At 48.4% G+C, this 16,504-nt stretch overlaps 1 protein-coding gene across 8 annotated transcripts in view; it reads right to left on the bottom strand.

The window, feature by feature from the left end:
- The window catches only part of OGDH (oxoglutarate dehydrogenase), an 83,179-nt gene that overhangs the window by 36,682 nt on the left and 29,993 nt on the right, over window positions 1-16,504 (bottom strand). For 2 of the 8 annotated variants that reach the window (XM_073239196.1, XM_073239200.1), the window contains exons 3-5: window positions 12,264-12,455; window positions 10,770-10,872; window positions 5,516-5,560 (exon numbers count right to left, since the gene is read on the bottom strand). In XM_073239196.1, the coding sequence (XP_073095297.1) occupies window positions 5,516-5,560; window positions 10,770-10,872; window positions 12,264-12,455 (340 nt within the window). Of the gene's footprint in view, window positions 1-5,515; window positions 5,561-10,769; window positions 10,873-10,993; window positions 11,085-12,263; window positions 12,456-16,504 lie in introns of all 8 variants that reach the window. The other 6 variants (XM_073239197.1, XM_073239202.1, XM_073239198.1 and 3 more) reach the window with 3 other exon arrangements.

Genomic DNA, 16,504 nt, shown 5'->3' on the forward strand with positions numbered 1-16,504 from the left:
CTTAAGGTACTCTACAAGAAGATATGTCAAAGAAATAATCAATCCTCCCATGTTTTCTTCCATATGCTACCTCTATAGCTTTTCTTCTTCCTTCCTAATTACAACCCTCAAATAGAATTCGTGCCTCATATCGAATTTACTGAGCATCATAATTCCTCCAGGTGGTAACCTCGAGACAAGTGCTGGGCATAGAAGCCACAGGACATAAATCTGCAAAGAAGTAAAAAGCTAACCTTTTCACACAATATGGCTTCTCTCTCACTTACCAACTTTACATCTCCCTGTATGGCCCCGGAAGATGACTGGTTAGCCAGAGATGGGTAAGATTCCTCAAGGGACGAACAACCTAAGACATGCACAGTCACAGGGGGGCCATCAGGTGAGAAATTGGGAATCAACAGTGGTGAGGCTTAGAACCTCACCCCCGTTTTGAGAGAAATCTTCTGCATCCGTGGATGTTTTAAGGCCCTTGTTTAGCTTGGATTAACACACAGTCTACAGGCACACACCTGATCATCTACAATTGCTCTCTTACAACACTAAACTATGTTTTCTACCTTTATCTTGCATCTACCTACCACTGCAGCATTTTATTAAAAATAAAAATAATAATAATAATAAAGGGAGGAATGTGGGATCCACATAGAAATCAAGTAAAAAAATCAAACGAATATTCATATTTGACCTGATTGTTTATAATTCATAATGCGTGATCAAAACCGAAAGTTTCTGTGATGAATGCCCTTGTACTGTTCACCATGTAAGAACTTATTCACTATGTAAGAATTCGTTCACCATGTAAGAACTTGTTCGTTATGCTTCAGAAGATTGGAGACTGACAAGAATTAGGCATGAGATGGATTAATGATTGTGCATTGAGCATTGACCCCCCTATACAGAATTTTATTGTTGTTAACAACCATTTGATCAATGAGAGATGCCCTCTCCAAAAAAATAATAATATTGAGCTACATATTTCCTAGAAAAAAAAAATAACAGATGAACATGAAATACATTAATTTTATAGAAAATAACTTTAGATAGCCAATTCATTTTTAGTTGGCTATATTTTTTAAAAAATGGAACCATATATGCCTGAAGATAATTTTATATTGCTTAATATGTGGTCATTTTTTTTGCTCATTTAAAATTATTTCTGACTTCTTTAGTATAACTGAGTATGTCATAGTTCAAAATATCAGGTATCTAAACAAGCATGAGAGTCATTATTTTATAACATGTATTTTAAGGTATTCTTTAACCAAGAATATCAGTGCTTTAAAAATCACCATACTACTAGTTTTCTTATTTCTTATCAGTAGCAGAAGAGTTCCTTTGTTCTTCTTTTGGTAACTATAACTTCTTGGAATTCTGTTGTAATACAGAGAAAAAAATCTAGTCTGTAATGGATGTTATAACAGAGTTTACTGTCATAATTCAAGGCTGTGAGAGCTCTAAGGTAAAAGAGAATCACTAGTTATTGCTATCTGAATACTAAGGAAAGAGCAAAGGCAGAAAATCTTTAACAGACATATACTTGACAATAGACTTCTTTTACTTAAATGGGAAATCTAGAATATGCATTAAATTGACTGAAGACTCCCTTAACTGACGCATGTCTAAAGCCTGCCCAAAGGAAAATCAGTAACTGGATTGGGGTAACATCCTTTAATTTCCAGTTCCTTTAATATTCACTCTTTATTAGGATGAGGGAGGCTTCAATCTCTACTACCATGCATGTTTATTCTTGTGATGTAAACACTGGAAATAAAATTCCTCATCAATGTAAAAAAAAAAAAACACCACAATGAGGTATCACCTCACAGCAGTAATGATCGCCTCCATCCAAAAGACAAACAACAAGAAATGTTGGCGAGGTTGTGGAGAAAGAGGAACCTTCCTACACAGCTGGTGGGAATGTAAACTAGTTCATCCATTGTGGAAAGCAGTATGGAGGTTCCTCTAAAAACTCAAAATAGAAATACCATTTCACTCCTAGGAATTTACCCTAAGAATACAGGATCCCAGATTAAAAATACATACGCACCCCTAAGTTTATTGCAGCAGTATTTACAATAGCCAAGAAATGGAAGCAACCTAAGTGTCCATCAGTAGATGAATGGATAAAGATGTGGTACATATACACAATGGAATATTATTCAGCCATAAGAAGAAAACAAATCCTACCATTTGCAACATGGATGGAGCTAGAGGGAACTATGTATAGTGAAATAAGCCAGGCAGAGAAAGACAAGTACCAAATGATTTCACTCATCTGTGGAGTATAAGAACAAAGAAAAAACTGAAGGAACAAAGCAACAGACTCACAGAACCCAAGAATGGACTAACAGTTACCAAAGGGAAAGGGACTGGGGAGGATGGGTAGGAAGGGAGGGATAAGGGGGAAAAGGGGGCATTACGATTAGCACACATAATGGAGCTGGTGGGTGGGGGACACGGGAAAGGCAGTATATACAGAGAAGACAAGTAATGATTCTATAGCATCTTACTACACTGATGGACAGTGACTATAATGGGGTATGTTGGGGGAACTTGATTACTGTGGAGTCTAGTAACCATAATGTTCACGTAATTGTACATTAACGATATCAAAAAAATAAAGAAAAACAGTGCCAAACTATAGGCTTATATTTAAGATACTTCAAACATAATGAGATAGGCAGATTGATCATAAAATGGAAGAAGATACATCCTGTAAACACAACCAAACAAAAGCAAAAGTGGCAACATTATCACCAGATAAAGTAGACTTCAGGGCAAAGAAAATTACCAGAAACAGTGGGATGTTATACACCGATAAAAGGTCAATCTACCTAAAAGACACTGTAATACTAAATGTGTGTGTACCAAACAACAGAGCAAAATATGTGAACCAGAAACTGAGGACAGAAGGAGAAGTAGACAAACTCAGTTATAGGTGGAGACTTCAAAACTTCTCTCAACAACTAATTGACAATAGATAGAAAATGAGCAAGGATATACAAGGACCCAACAATGATCAACCAGCAGGATCTAATGGATATTTATAGAGCACTTCATCCAACAACAGAATACACATTCTTTTCAAGTACTCATGGAACATACACCAAGACAGACAATATGCTGGGCCCCCCAAAACCCCAACAAGTTGATTATAATTGAAATCATACAGAGTGCGTTCTCTGACCACATGGAATCAAACTAGAAATCAATAGCAGAAAGATAAAAGGAAAACCTTCAAATTCTTGTAAACTAAACAACATGATTTTAAATAATCCATGGGTCAAAGAGGAAATATCAAGGGATAATACAAAAATACAGTTAACTGAATGAAAATGAAAGACAACATCAAAGTTTTTGGGAAGCTAAAGCAGCCCTCAGAGGAAAATTTACAGCAGGAAATGCACACAGCAGAAAAGAGGAAAAGCTTCTAATTGGCCATCTAAGTTCCCACCAAAAGAACCTAGAAAAAGGAGGGGTAAAGAAACCCACAAAGAAAGAAGAAAATAATCAAGAGCAGAAACCAAAGATATTGAAAACAGCAGAGCAACAAGAAAATCAACAAAACAAGGGACCCCATACTCTGAAAAGATCAGTAACACTGACAAACTTTTAATGAGTAATAAAGAAAAAGAGAAGACACAAATGACCAATATCAGGAATGAAATGGGATCTGCATACAGACCCTCACATGCAGAGAAGACCCTAAGAAAATACTATGAACAATGCTTTTTATAAACATTTGACAACTCAGGTGGAATGAGCCACATCTGGAATAACACACTCAACATGAAATAGGTCATCTGAAGAGTTCCATGACTGTGAGGAAACTGAATTCATAAATAAAAACTTTCTCTAAGTAAAGTTTATGTGAAGAGAAGGGCCCTGGAACAGCTGAGACAATACTGAAGAAGAAGAAAAAAAAACTTCAGCATCTACTTTACTGATTACTGAAAAAAGTTCAGTAATCAAAATAATGTGGTCCTGGCGGAAGGGCAGACACAGATTATAGGAAAGAACCTGACCCACAGCCAACTCCAGCCAATTTTTAACAAAAGTACAAAAGCAATTCCCTGAAGGAAGGACAAACTTCAGGTAACGGTGCTGATGCAACTGGACATCTGTAGGCAAAAACAAGAAACCCCACCACAAAACCTTGACCTAAGCTTCATATCTTATACAGACATTAACTCAAAATGGATCACAGGTTAAATATAAAACTATAAAATATTCAGGAAAATATATGGAAGAAAATCTTTGGGACTGAGTGCCAAAGAAAGAATTCTTAGGCTTGACACCAGAAACATAATCCATATAAGGGAATATCGATACAATGGACTTTATTAGAATTTAAAATTTTACTCAGCAAAAGACTCTATTAGGCAAAGAATAGAAACAACCCAAAGGCCCTTCAATGAATGACTAGTTAGTACAACTGTGGGGCACATGAGGCAAGGGTGCTGCTTGGCAGGGGAAGGAATATGCTAGTATTGCAGCCTGGACCCAACTCCAGGAACCATGCCGGTAGAAAAATGCCAATTCCAAAATGTTCCCTATTTTGACTCCATCCGTGTAATGGTCTTGAAATGACAAAATTACAGAAATGGGGAGAAGAGGAGTGATTGCCAGGGGTTGACCCGGGGGTGGGAGGGAGAGGACATGGGCATGGTTACGAAGGGCAGCAGGAAGGGCCCTGTGGGGCCAGAGCACCCATGTGATGGGCTAGGATTTACTCAATCCTGCCACTGCGGGAACTGGCTGAAAGGCACATGGGATGTAACACTACAAATGAATCTACAGTTACCTGAAAAGAAAAGGTTTAATCAAAACCAGAGCCTGACCAATGAGTAAGACGAGGAAGAGGGGGACTTGCGAGAGGTGCCTGGCACAGAGGAAGCTGCCTGAGCGAGTGACAAGAGGTGCACGGGCCCGGCAGGTGGCTCTGGATTCTTCAGAGGCACTCTGCCCAGAGCCAAGGGTCTTATTTTATCACATGTTTTTATCAATATTTCAGCTGTCCTTCAAACACAGGAAGACCAAGAAGGAAATCCTGTGAAAATGACCAGGAAGCAGAGTCTGAGAGAATCCAGAGTCCAGCCAAAGGTGGGCACAGAACGTGGTGGGGGTGGGGATGCATGGGGGCGCCGGCACAGGGAGGGTAGGCAATGGCGGGGGGGGGTGCCCTGGCGTGGGGGTGTGCCAGTGTTTAGAAGGTGGTGTGGCCCAAGCCCCACTGGCTACCATGGGGCGGGTGGCAGCCTACACTGCTGCTGGGGGCTCAGCGAAGCCGTGGGGAGACACACATGAAGGTGAAAATGCTTTCATGACACAAAATGGAGAAGAACAAAGGTGACAGAGAAGGGGCTCTCCCTGCTAAGAGCTAACAATGGGAAAACATACTTCATAACAATGGACAGTTGCATCAGCTTTCCTCCAGGTGCATGCTGGGGAAAGCCGCACACCCTGTCCGAATGAAGCCCTCAGCTCCAGAAAGGGGACACTCGCATGTTCATACCTCCTACTGTCAGCATACGCAGTCGGTCCTTGAAAACTGCAAGATCTGAGAGGCAGAGCGGGTAGCAGGGGTGAGCACAGAAGGAAGAAGACAGGTCCATTAGTTAGAACACCCCAACACCCAGAACCGCACACCATAGTTGCAGGAGTGCTAGGACAGACACAGACAGCAGAGGAGGATGGGGTGGTGTGGGGGACAGTGACCAGTGAACACGGGGACAGCTTGTGGACAGCTGAAAGGGAGCTCGGGGACTACGCCACTTCCCACACTTAGAAGCCTCGGTCAGCAGCCAAGACCGCCTAACCTGCAGCCTGAAGCGGCTGACCAGAGCTCTTCTGGGAGGTCACACCCACCCAACCTAGACTACTTCACAATGAAAAAACTGGAGAAAAGAAAATGAAAAGGCCTCATTTCTCATGTGCCATCATCAGAACTGGAGCATCAGGCAATGGGCCAGACACTAAAACCCAAGATTCTGATGGCTCTGAAGGATGGAAGTGGGTCCTTGGTGGCCAAGGGAGGGCGGGCCAGAAGGGATCTAAGCTCCAAGAGTGAGCCAGGAGCCATACATTCTCTTCCTGACTGAGCCATTCTGAAAGCCTCCTTGCTGATGAGAGTCACGATGTGTATGTGGACACACAGACATTTCTCCAGACCTGGTCACCAAGGTGCATGGGCCTAAAAGTGGTTGTGTCAGGGAGGTTTGTGGTAATGGCACACAGGACCCAGGGCCAAGTGGTCTGAGTATCGCCCCTGCTTTGCAGCTGACCCTGCCTGGGGAGCTGAGGAAAGCCAGCCGATGCTGCCTGGAAGCTATTGGCAACAACTCTGACCCAGACTGCACCTGCATGCTGTGCTCCCCTTGGCTGCAGACACCATGCGCACAAAGGCCTCTGAGCCCTGATTTCTAAGATAGCAGAACATCCCATCTCTGCACAAAGGGCTACCTTGCTCTGGGCAAGGATGAAGAACCTTCATTCCCCCTACATCCTCAGAACCAAGACAGGACCACACCAAGCAGCCCCAGCCTCAAGGAGACCACAAACGCACAGCTCTCCAGAATCTGAGGCAGTGTGACAAAACATCCACATCTATTTGCTCTGGGTACTGAGTGTGTGGATGCTTTTGTTTTTATCTGTACCTTTTTGTATTTGAATCAAACACGAACAGGATAAACCAAAGGAAAGTAGAAAGAGAACAGAAGGCGGGAACTGGTTGAAAGTCACAGAGCACTGGGTCCCCAGCACTGTGTCCTGTAAGACCTTAGTATCACTTCTGTGTGTACAAGATGCTCTGCTGGAGTGGCTGGGATGTGGTGCTGGGCTCAGGACTCCAATCCTGGACATCCAGAAGGCAGACTCCTGTGGCCCTGGCCTGAGCACCTGCTGGATCCCCCCTGGGGATCTGACCTCTCCCTCCACTCAGCTGTCCGGTGGCGCCAATAAATATTAAGTGAGTCACTCTCTACTGCTCTGAAATTACGGAAGTTGATTAAAAATCAAATGTATTTTTCACTTAGTTCTCCCAGCCATCAAGGGAGCAAACTGACCCACGAGCTTTGGAAAGATGTGAAGATGGTGGGGTGGCTCATCCCCTTCTGTGCTGGGGACAAACTGATGCACTTAAGTAGCTGAAATGCTGTCCTAAGTCTGGACTCTTGAATTGGCTTTTTAAAGATTTAAGTTCACTTCCTAAGACTGACAATTAGCAAACACTAATGGTAAAGAGAAGTCCCAATGTCTCCTCCTTTTACTCATAGAATTTGTTTTGAGTTAGTTATATTTAAATCTCATATTAAAGTAAATCTTAATTGACTCTCACTATGAGTTGCTGTACTACAGAATTTTCCCAGAAGCCAGACATGATGGCAATTTAAGTGGGTCCAGTCCAAACATTGCACTTGAAAGAGAGAGGAGACTGCACAAGTCAATGAACTGCCTCTCAGACCTCTCAGCTTAGATCGGGCTGGAAAGGAGACTGCTCAGAAGCTAGTCCTGGACACCGGCTGAAACAGCATAGGCGTGGCTACATCTGCAGCTAGTGTGCTTCTAGTTAAGATGGCAATGGCCCCACCCCCAAACCAGTGCCTGAACGGTCAACAGCCACACTCTGGTCTTTAGGGCCAGCCAGGGAAGGCCTGGGTAGGAACCCTGACCCTGCCTGGCAACCTCTGTGGCGCCCCAGGGACTAGGGTTGGAAAGTGTGCTCAGGCACCTCACGTTAGAGCTCACTGTCCTCCACAGGCCACTGGCTGACAGCACAGCCTTGCACAAAGTAAGATGTGCTTCTGGGATCTGCCTGGAACCTGGCCCACAGACACATCCTGGGAAAAGGTACCTTGCTCCCAGCAATAATCACCCACACAATTGTGGAGTGTAACCCACACCTAACTGAGAGACTGTTATTACATGGTTTTAAAATTTTAGTTAAAACTCTAACTGTGCCACCTAGCACTGTCCCTGCTGCATCCAGTGTGTCCCACATGCCCATGATGCCTGGCGGAACCCCTCTGTCCCAGGGCTACCCAGTGGCCAGCAGCTGAGTACCCCAGCCAGGTCTGTGGAGACAGGTAAGAGGCCGCCTAAGTACCTCCCCACCTGCTACTTGGAGTAGCAGGGTGTGCTTCTGAGATGTTCAGATGGGGCTCCTTGGCCAGAACTTCCTGGCTTCTCAGAACTGGCTGGAAGAGGTCAAGAACCCAGAGGAAACGGTTCCCAAATCCCACTCTATGTAAACATCTCAAGTGGGCATAAGCCCTGCATTGCACTGCAGACCAGAGGCAGCTGCCCTTGCCAGGGGCTCATGCCTATTGCTGTCTCTCCGCCCCATGTGTATCTCCAACAGCAAATGTGCTCTCAAACCTTGGGGAGTGAGTATCACCTGGGCCCATTTTCCCACAAGAGAATGGAGAAATGGCTTCTATATCCATAGGGAAATCTGTAGGAAAAGGGGAAGGGCAGCTCAGGAGAGGTGTGGAGACCCAGGGTGGGGTGGTGTCATGTGACTCACACTACCACTGCAGTCTCTCAGACACCCAGACCTGTATGCAGGCCACACATCCAATCACAGCCCCATCCTCAGCACTACCACTCCCATGTGGCCCAGCAACTCACTCCACCTGTTTGTGAATTTATCTCAGCCAGAGTTCTGTAGCTACTGATCGATTTCAAAAGACTTAATAATCACACTAGCTCACACCTCCAGAGCTTGTAAGCTCCAGGCACTGTTCTAAGGAGTTTATTCCATTCTGAAGCAACCATACAGATGAAGAGACAGGGCACACAGGTAGGGTTAGGAGAGCCGGGCTCCCTGAAGAAGCTGGCTCCAGAAGCCAGGCCCTGTGATTCGGATGAGACTGTCTGGTGCTACTACAGAGTGGTTGGGCTGGACTAGCTCTGTTCTGGAAGACCTACAAACATCAAGTGAGCAGCAGCACCTCAAGACTAATTTTCCTGCAGACTCAAATGCTTACTAGGTTTATACTATTTCCATTTTTTGCAGCTAAAGAATTTATCATCACTGTTTGTCACATTATTTCAAATTCTCAGGATGAAAATGCACTTTCTGCCACAAAGGTGGAGATGTTCGCTTATTCACCTGGACAGGGTGATGCCGAATCTCCCAGAAGCACAAGGTCCTAGGGATATGACTCCAGAGGGAGTGGAGTGTCAGTGCGGCCATGATGACCTAGGAAGAACCAGGAGGAGCAAGAGGCCCTGCCTCGGGCTGCCACCCATAGGCCCGGGCTTTCCCCCATTTGGACATGAGGTCTGGCCTACCTTCTTCCAGGGGCCCCCTGCCTGTACCTGTCCACGGCAGCTCTCTCGTGACCTAGCCAGTCTCATGGGGGGCAGGGGAGAGCTTTGTGCCCCCAGCAGTTCTAATGAGAGTTGAGAACCAAAAAATGTCCGGTTTGATACCAAGAAACTGGCCACCATAGACACCACTGGAGAAGAGGACCTCAGGAGATACAGTTCTGGGCAGGGAGGGCGTCCCCCAACTTCCCATGGGCCTTTGGGTTCAAATGCTTCTCCCTGTATTAACACAAGCTTCGAAGGCCCCTGCCAACGGTGGCTTGGCAGCAGGGGGCCCCAGGCCTCTCTCCTGGGGAGGACTCATGGTGCAGGGCGAGGGGCCTCAAGGCAGCTAGCGTAGGCTGGGTAGGGCCTGGTGCGGGAGGGGCTAAGTGATGAGGGGGAGGATAGTCTCCAAGTGTCCTGGGGTAACTACAAAGAGAAGCCCATTTCCTGGAAGCAAAAAGTTGTTGCCACTGAATAAAGTAGAAAGACTGAACTCAATCTCCATGTGCAATCTGAACTGGCCCTGTTGAGCCACCAGGAGGCCTCATTTCTCAAGTCTTTCTTCCTAAAACTGCTAATGTGCAGATACAAAGGAGAGGAAACCCCCACCATCAGGGAGCTTCTGAGACAAGGACAGAGCAATGACCAACTGCCACATTGACTCCACAGCCTATGCTAGGTTCTGACCTTACCTACGAGCGCCTGACTACGAGTGTCATAACGTGGTGATACCAGAAGGGTCTTCGGACATCGCAGAGCATCAGAGACTGTTATTCAGACAAAGAGTAGTGCGGCAGGGCGGCAATCATCAGTGGTGTTAGCATGTGCACAACCTGGCCACATCAGGATTAGTTGTGCATCATTTCTCAGCACAGGGCAGTAGTGCAAGACGCAGCAGACTGGTAGAGGAGGCTGGGTGCGGCACACCTGACAGCCGCCTGGGCGCCACATGTACCTCCTGCACGCCGGGATGCCTTCCCAAGTTTCCTCGGTGTGATCACCGGCTGTGAGAGTGGGATAGCCAGCTGCACAACGTGCTAGGATTCGCCCTGCCAAAGGTAGGCCCTGACGGCTCACCAGCGGACCGCACAACAGCAGCTGTGAGTAAGGCTCATCTGGTGGGGTCTGAAAACCACAGCCAGAAGAGCTCATGTCTGCAACTTCTGACCTGCCTGCCCAGGGGGGCCATCTTTTTCTCTGTGCCAAAAGCCTTTTCTGCTCAGAATTTTACTTTCCAATTTTGAGACTTAGACAATTGGGCTCATACAATCTGGCTGAAAAGCTGGGAAAAAAGTAACTTGCCCAAAACACTCTAAGGCTGCATTGCCAGTAAATTTCAAGTGATCATAACGAAGGAAACTTAAGAGTCTCTCCCTTAGTCTGTGGAAGCCCTGGCTCACAGCTACGATCAGAGGAGCTGAGCAGCACGGTGCTCACTGCTCTCAGACCCTCACCAAGTTTGTCTGTGGATGAGATAATGTCAGCGGGCACGGAGGAGTCCAGATCCGCATCCAAAATCCCAAGGGGGTCCAGCTGCGCTACATGATGCCCACGTATCTATGAAAGGGCCAGCGATGGAGGGAAGGACACACACAAAAGGACAGGAGAAAAAAAAAAGAGGGAAGGGGTAAAAAAAAGTAAAATTACATTAAATTAGCATTTACAGACTAATTCTCACCCACGTTTGAAGAAACAGTTACTGGAGCATCATCAAAATTTACACAACTAATTCCGAGAGGATCAAGTTTTGCAATGTGGTGACCCCTGACCTGGAAGCAACAATACAAGCAGTCGTTAAGCAGGTGCCGCGGGCTGTGGGCGTAAAAGTCACCCTCGGTCAAACCAGTCACCCCAAGTAATAAAACCAGTACTGTCCACGAATGACCTTTGCCAAGGAGGATAAACCTCCGGGGTTATGATAAATGTGCAGTCTAAGGGTCCCCCTGTTGGCGCCCTTGGATTCCCTGGGTAACATTAATGTGAAGGGCTAGGGACTTGCTCTGCTGAGAAGCCCTTGCAGCCCAGGACACAGAGATATCCTGAGAAGAGGAGGTGAGGGGCCCCTTGGGCCAGAGAGCCCACATCACTTGGGTCTGCCTGGGTCAGGGCCCAGGGACCCCAGCACCTGACCTGAACTGTTCAAAACCAGAAGGAGAAAGAAAACCCCTCCCAACTTTGCTTGAAGTCTTGAACATTTTATCCACAGTTACTGGCCAGCAATTTGAGATGAGAGAGGCCACAGAGGGTAGGGTGCCTGAGGCTGTGGACTGGCAGGTGGTGGTGCCCAGTGAGTCTCCTTCCTACAGTCAAGAGCACCAGGAGGAAGGGCGTGAGTGATCATACAGCTCTGCAAGGGCCCTCTTGCCACTGCCAGGCCCCTGAACCCATTCCCTAGGAAATAGCACTGGAGACGGGGTAACAGGGCAGCGCCTCTGCCTGCCTGCCCTGCCAGGACCACCACAGACCAGGAGGCTAGAGTCTGGACTCTGCCCGCCCTTCCTCTGATGGACTGGCCATTAGCCGGAGGGCTCACTGTGGGCTCAGTGGCCTCTCCCTACCTGGTGGGCTCTGCTTGTCCTCAGGGTCCCCTTGGGTTTATTTCCTCTTAATGCACTGGGAAGGGGACAGTGCCTCACGGGGCAGTATGCCCCACGCAGTGACCATACGCCCCCTTGAGGGTCAGGTACTGTCTATGCTTCCCTAATGGTAAATCTTTCCTGCCAACGTATGTAAGAATTAAGGACCTGTGTGCAGGGCAGGTACCATGGTGGATGGATTTGCTCAAGTAGGGTAAGGCTGTCCTGGCTCCTCTCCCTGGCACACTGTATTGCTGCCTCCCAGCCCTGGTGGCCAGCATGCCCTGAGCTTGGCGGGTGCCAGCTAAGTGGCAGTGCTCCCATGAGGCTGACAGCATCCTCTCAGGTGGAAGCCAGCCGGCGCCGCCTTACCTGGTAGGCTCTGATGAGAGACTGCACTGCCAGGTGGTCCTCCACCAGCTTGTCCACATTGGGCTGGGCTTCCACCAGGGGCTGCACTCGGGCTGCAGCCGACAGGAAGCCTGTGCCCAGGGGGAGTGGGCTCTGGTAGGCAGTGCCTGGGGGTGCCCCCGCATTGGTGTTTCGGAAAAAAATGTCCCATGACTGAAGAAAAAGAGGGAACACATGTGTTATTACCCCACTGCTCACCTCGGGCCTAGTTACTTACCTTTGGCCAAAAAAAATTTTTTTCTTGGCAGGCAAGTCATGTTCTGGTCTTATTTGTCCACTAACAGGCTGACCTCCTCTTGCTCTGCACAGCCTGACTCTACCTGGAGGGTGGGTTTCTCTTACCCAAGCCCGACACTGCAGCTGCTCCTCCATCTAGACCCAAAGGCTGGGGCCAGGCAGTTCTGTGCACTTGCTGGCTCCCCAGGAGGCAGGTGATCAAGCTTCTCTGCAGCACAGCCCTGGGTATTATATGGAAGACCCTCCCATCTGTTGCTGCCCCAGGTCCCCCAGCCCCAGGGACTGCCTAAGGGGGACTGAATGTACTCTGTGCAACTCTGAAAACGCCAGGCCTGCCTGGCTTGAGCTCTTAACCCTGCACACAAGGTGAAAAGGGGTACGCAAGCCCGCACTCCTGGCTGCCACGCAAAGCATCCCCCCTTCCTGCCCCCAGAGACGTAGTCCTGTCTGTGCTTCAGAGCTGAGGGCAGACAGCTGCATCTCAGCACTGGGTCTTGGTGCACTTCCTTAACATTCTGTATACAGCTTATTCACCTGGAAAATAAGGATAAAACCTATATTCTCCACAGGCCTGCTGTGAAGACTGAATCACGTAGCTGGAGGAAATCAGGACACAGTCTAGGCAACACAACTTTTCTCCACTTCAATATCCTGTGTGCTGCTGTGAGCTCACTCACTACTTTTCCTACTACGTTAGGCTGTTCCATGTCTGACTCATTCAGTTTATAATCTGTATAATACATGGACTAGAACTGTTAATTCATCTCATATTAAGATGTGAGCTTTTAAAAATTAATTTACAGGTCAGAGAAACAAACTCCTTTGTAAAAAGAAAAGAAACTATTAAAAAGCAGTAAGTTTAGAAACATGAAAACATTGTCTTTCTTCTCTGCCATATGATTTCCAGTTTCTAAGATTCCTCCATAAGTAAATTCTAATGATCAGGCTGGGTGGAAAATCCAGAGAGGAGGCTCCATGGAAAATCCAGAGAGGAGGCTCTTCACGTCTGCATTCGCCTTCCTTGCGCCGCCACCACGATGCTCCCCAGATGTATTTGTCCAGGCCTGGGTGGAGAGTGAATGGGTCTGTGTGTGTCTAGACAGAAACCATGAGGCTAGTCCCACAGGTCCTCTGCCTTTCCAAACATACCCTTCAATGCTGTGTAGGACACAGATGGGTCCCAAGAGACAGCTCCTGCCTGCCGCCAGTCACAAACATGCCCCAAACTCATGCAGCAAGCTCTAGCCTTGGATGCCTGCTTCTTGCTAGAACAGTTTTGAAGGAGCTTTGCAGATGTTTAAACCATTCTACAGTAAGAACATATTTCTTTTGTATTCAGAAAAATTCAGTTTTAAAAACCAAACTATAAGGGTGATGATGGTATGACCCAGCAAATGTACTAAAAGCCAGCTGTGCACTTCCATGTGAACTGCACCTCGACAGTAATTGTAAAATGTTTAAACAAATCTAACCATTCAAGGTTTTACTGTTTTTATCTTTCTGGTTAGTTTTCACATGACAGCTGATGGTATTAGAGATTTGTGGTTCTCTCCTGGCACCTGCTGTGTCACCAACATGAAGCAGCTCTCAGCTGACAACTAGGACATCCCTCTGCATCAAGCTGGAAGCCCCAAGCCTGTCACTTCCTCTGTCACACTGGCTCCCATGGCCCTCACCCTAAGCCTGCTGTAACACAGGTGCAAAGCAGTGTGCCTTCCAGAGAAAGCTGCCTACTTACTACTGGAGAAAAGGAGAGGCAGCTCACTGCCAACTCCCTGGGGCAAGGGCAGGCTGCCTTCCTGCTGGGCACCTGCTGGGTGCCATTTCAAAGATGCAAGAGACACACGCTGGGCACCCCCAAATGTTTCTGACTTGTAGAGCTTTTCCAGCGGGTCTGAGGGAGCTCCCTGCATTCTGGGCACAGCTCTGGCCTAGGACTCTCTTAGGCTTCTGCAGGTCTCCAGTAACTGAGGGCCCAGCATACAAGGGTACATACATGCTTACACGCAGGCAGGGTACCCATCAGATGAGTAACCAAGAGTAGGGCAGCCTTGACACAAACAGCACATTCACCCTGCCTTACCCTACCCAAAGCAGTGATGAAGTGATAGGGATGCCTGTGCAAAGGCTGCAGGCCCTTCCAGCCCAGGCCCTGCAAGGGGCCATCACCACCATACAGCCTCATCTTTCTCACCTTCTTTTGTGCTTGGGACAAAACTGCAGGTGATTTCCAACTGGAGGAGGCCCATGCTCAGCTGCAGTCCTGCACAGCTGGAGGCAGCCAGGAAGAACTGGTTCATGCTTGCACTGGGTGCGCTGAAAGCCACTGATAAAGTGTCTTTCCTGAACCTCTGCAGTCCTCTGCCCAAGAGCCCACCCACCTGCAGCAAGCTCCTCCCACCACAACCAGAGGGACAGTTGTGGAGAGGCAGAGGTATGACCACATACACCTGGCAAAGCCCACTGTGTTGCAACTTAAAACAATGCAACGTAGGCCGGACCTCAAAAAAAGATATAAAAAGCAAGCTTCTGGAGTCACTGGCCTGAAGGTGACCTGTGAGATGTGCTTCTGCCTCTTCAGGGGGCTGTCCTCCCAGCATCCCGACCCTGCATCAGTCCCCAGCCAATCCACCTGTCAGCCCACGTCCTATTTATGCCTGGCTTAGTCACTGTCTGGAGAGGGGCCTGTCTGAGGGATGCAGCCTCTACACACCTCGGCTGTCGGCTCTGCTGTGTGCCCCCTGCTGCCAGAACCAAGGAGCATCCCCAGAGGCTGAAGCGCCTGGTGGTCACAGGGAACCTCTCCCAAACGAAGAGGGCTTGGCCCACTGCTCTCACTTGAGCATGGCCCTCATGCCACCTGAGGCAAGCAGTCCTCAGTTCTTTGATGAGTGAGAAAACTCCACTACCAGTGTATGCCCCCTGCACTGGGGTTTTCTCCTGAGCCCAACTCAGTCCTGACGATCCTTGGTTCTTGTCTGGATGCCCCAAGCCTATAGCTTGATGTGGGAAGAGGTGGTGACTTCTATCTTGACAAGTACTTCAAGTGACAAAGAGCCCACAGGAATGGCTAGCGGGGCCGGACTTGACGGTCAGCATGGCCTCCTAACAGCATGCCTCCTCTGCCCGGCTGAGGACAGCTCTCCAGAAGGGAGGGCTCCTTACCCATGAGGCGGCCCTGCCACACTGGCTCCTGTAAGGGTTGCCACCTGGGGCCTGGGCGTGGCCTCCTGCACCAGCTGGGGTGAGCGAGGCGGGCAGCCCAACCCCACCATGCTGCACGGTGCTCACCCCCTCTGTGGCTAGCCACCTGCAGCTGCCACAAACATGCCAGGGTCATGGCAGACAGTCCCCAACTGCTCATCTACCTGCTTGCACAGCTGCCTCTGAGATGAGGAGGGAGGCGTTGGAGGCCTGAAGGGTTGCGTCTCAGCAGAAGGGTGGGCAAGGGATGGCCCTGCCCCAGGCCAGCTCTTTTGGCAGGACCACGAGCATCTCCCCAAGGGTAGAGGGTGCACTGGATATGTTTCATGGCAGTGAGGCTGTCCCTCAATGTCCAATGCCACAACCACAGACGAGGTGGCTGTGCATGGTGTGCCGAATAGCGTGAGCCCCTCAGCAGTGAGGCCAGTTAGAGGACATGTATCTAGGTGGCAATGCCAGGGAAGGGGAGATGGTGTTCAAGGGGCAAAGAGGCCTGCGCTGCCTGGGCAGCTGGGCTGAGGAACCCAGGACAGGCATGTAGCCCCAAGGAGGGGGCAGATAGCTGGCAAGAGACTAGAAAGGTGGGCCAGAACTGGGTTGGATGCTCAGAGCAGGAGGACAGTGCCCTGGGGGGAGGCATGCGCCTGCCACCCTCTCCAAGGGGGTTTGTCCATCAGCTTGTTCGTGACACTACTTACCCAAAACATGAATAGATTTCAACTGTAAATAAACCTAATGTTGGGCTGAAGTGAAACCAGAAC

The sequence above is a fragment of the Manis javanica genome, chromosome 6 (genome assembly GCF_040802235.1).
Source record: "Manis javanica isolate MJ-LG chromosome 6, MJ_LKY, whole genome shotgun sequence".
Lineage (NCBI taxonomy): Eukaryota > Metazoa > Chordata > Mammalia > Pholidota > Manidae > Manis > Manis javanica.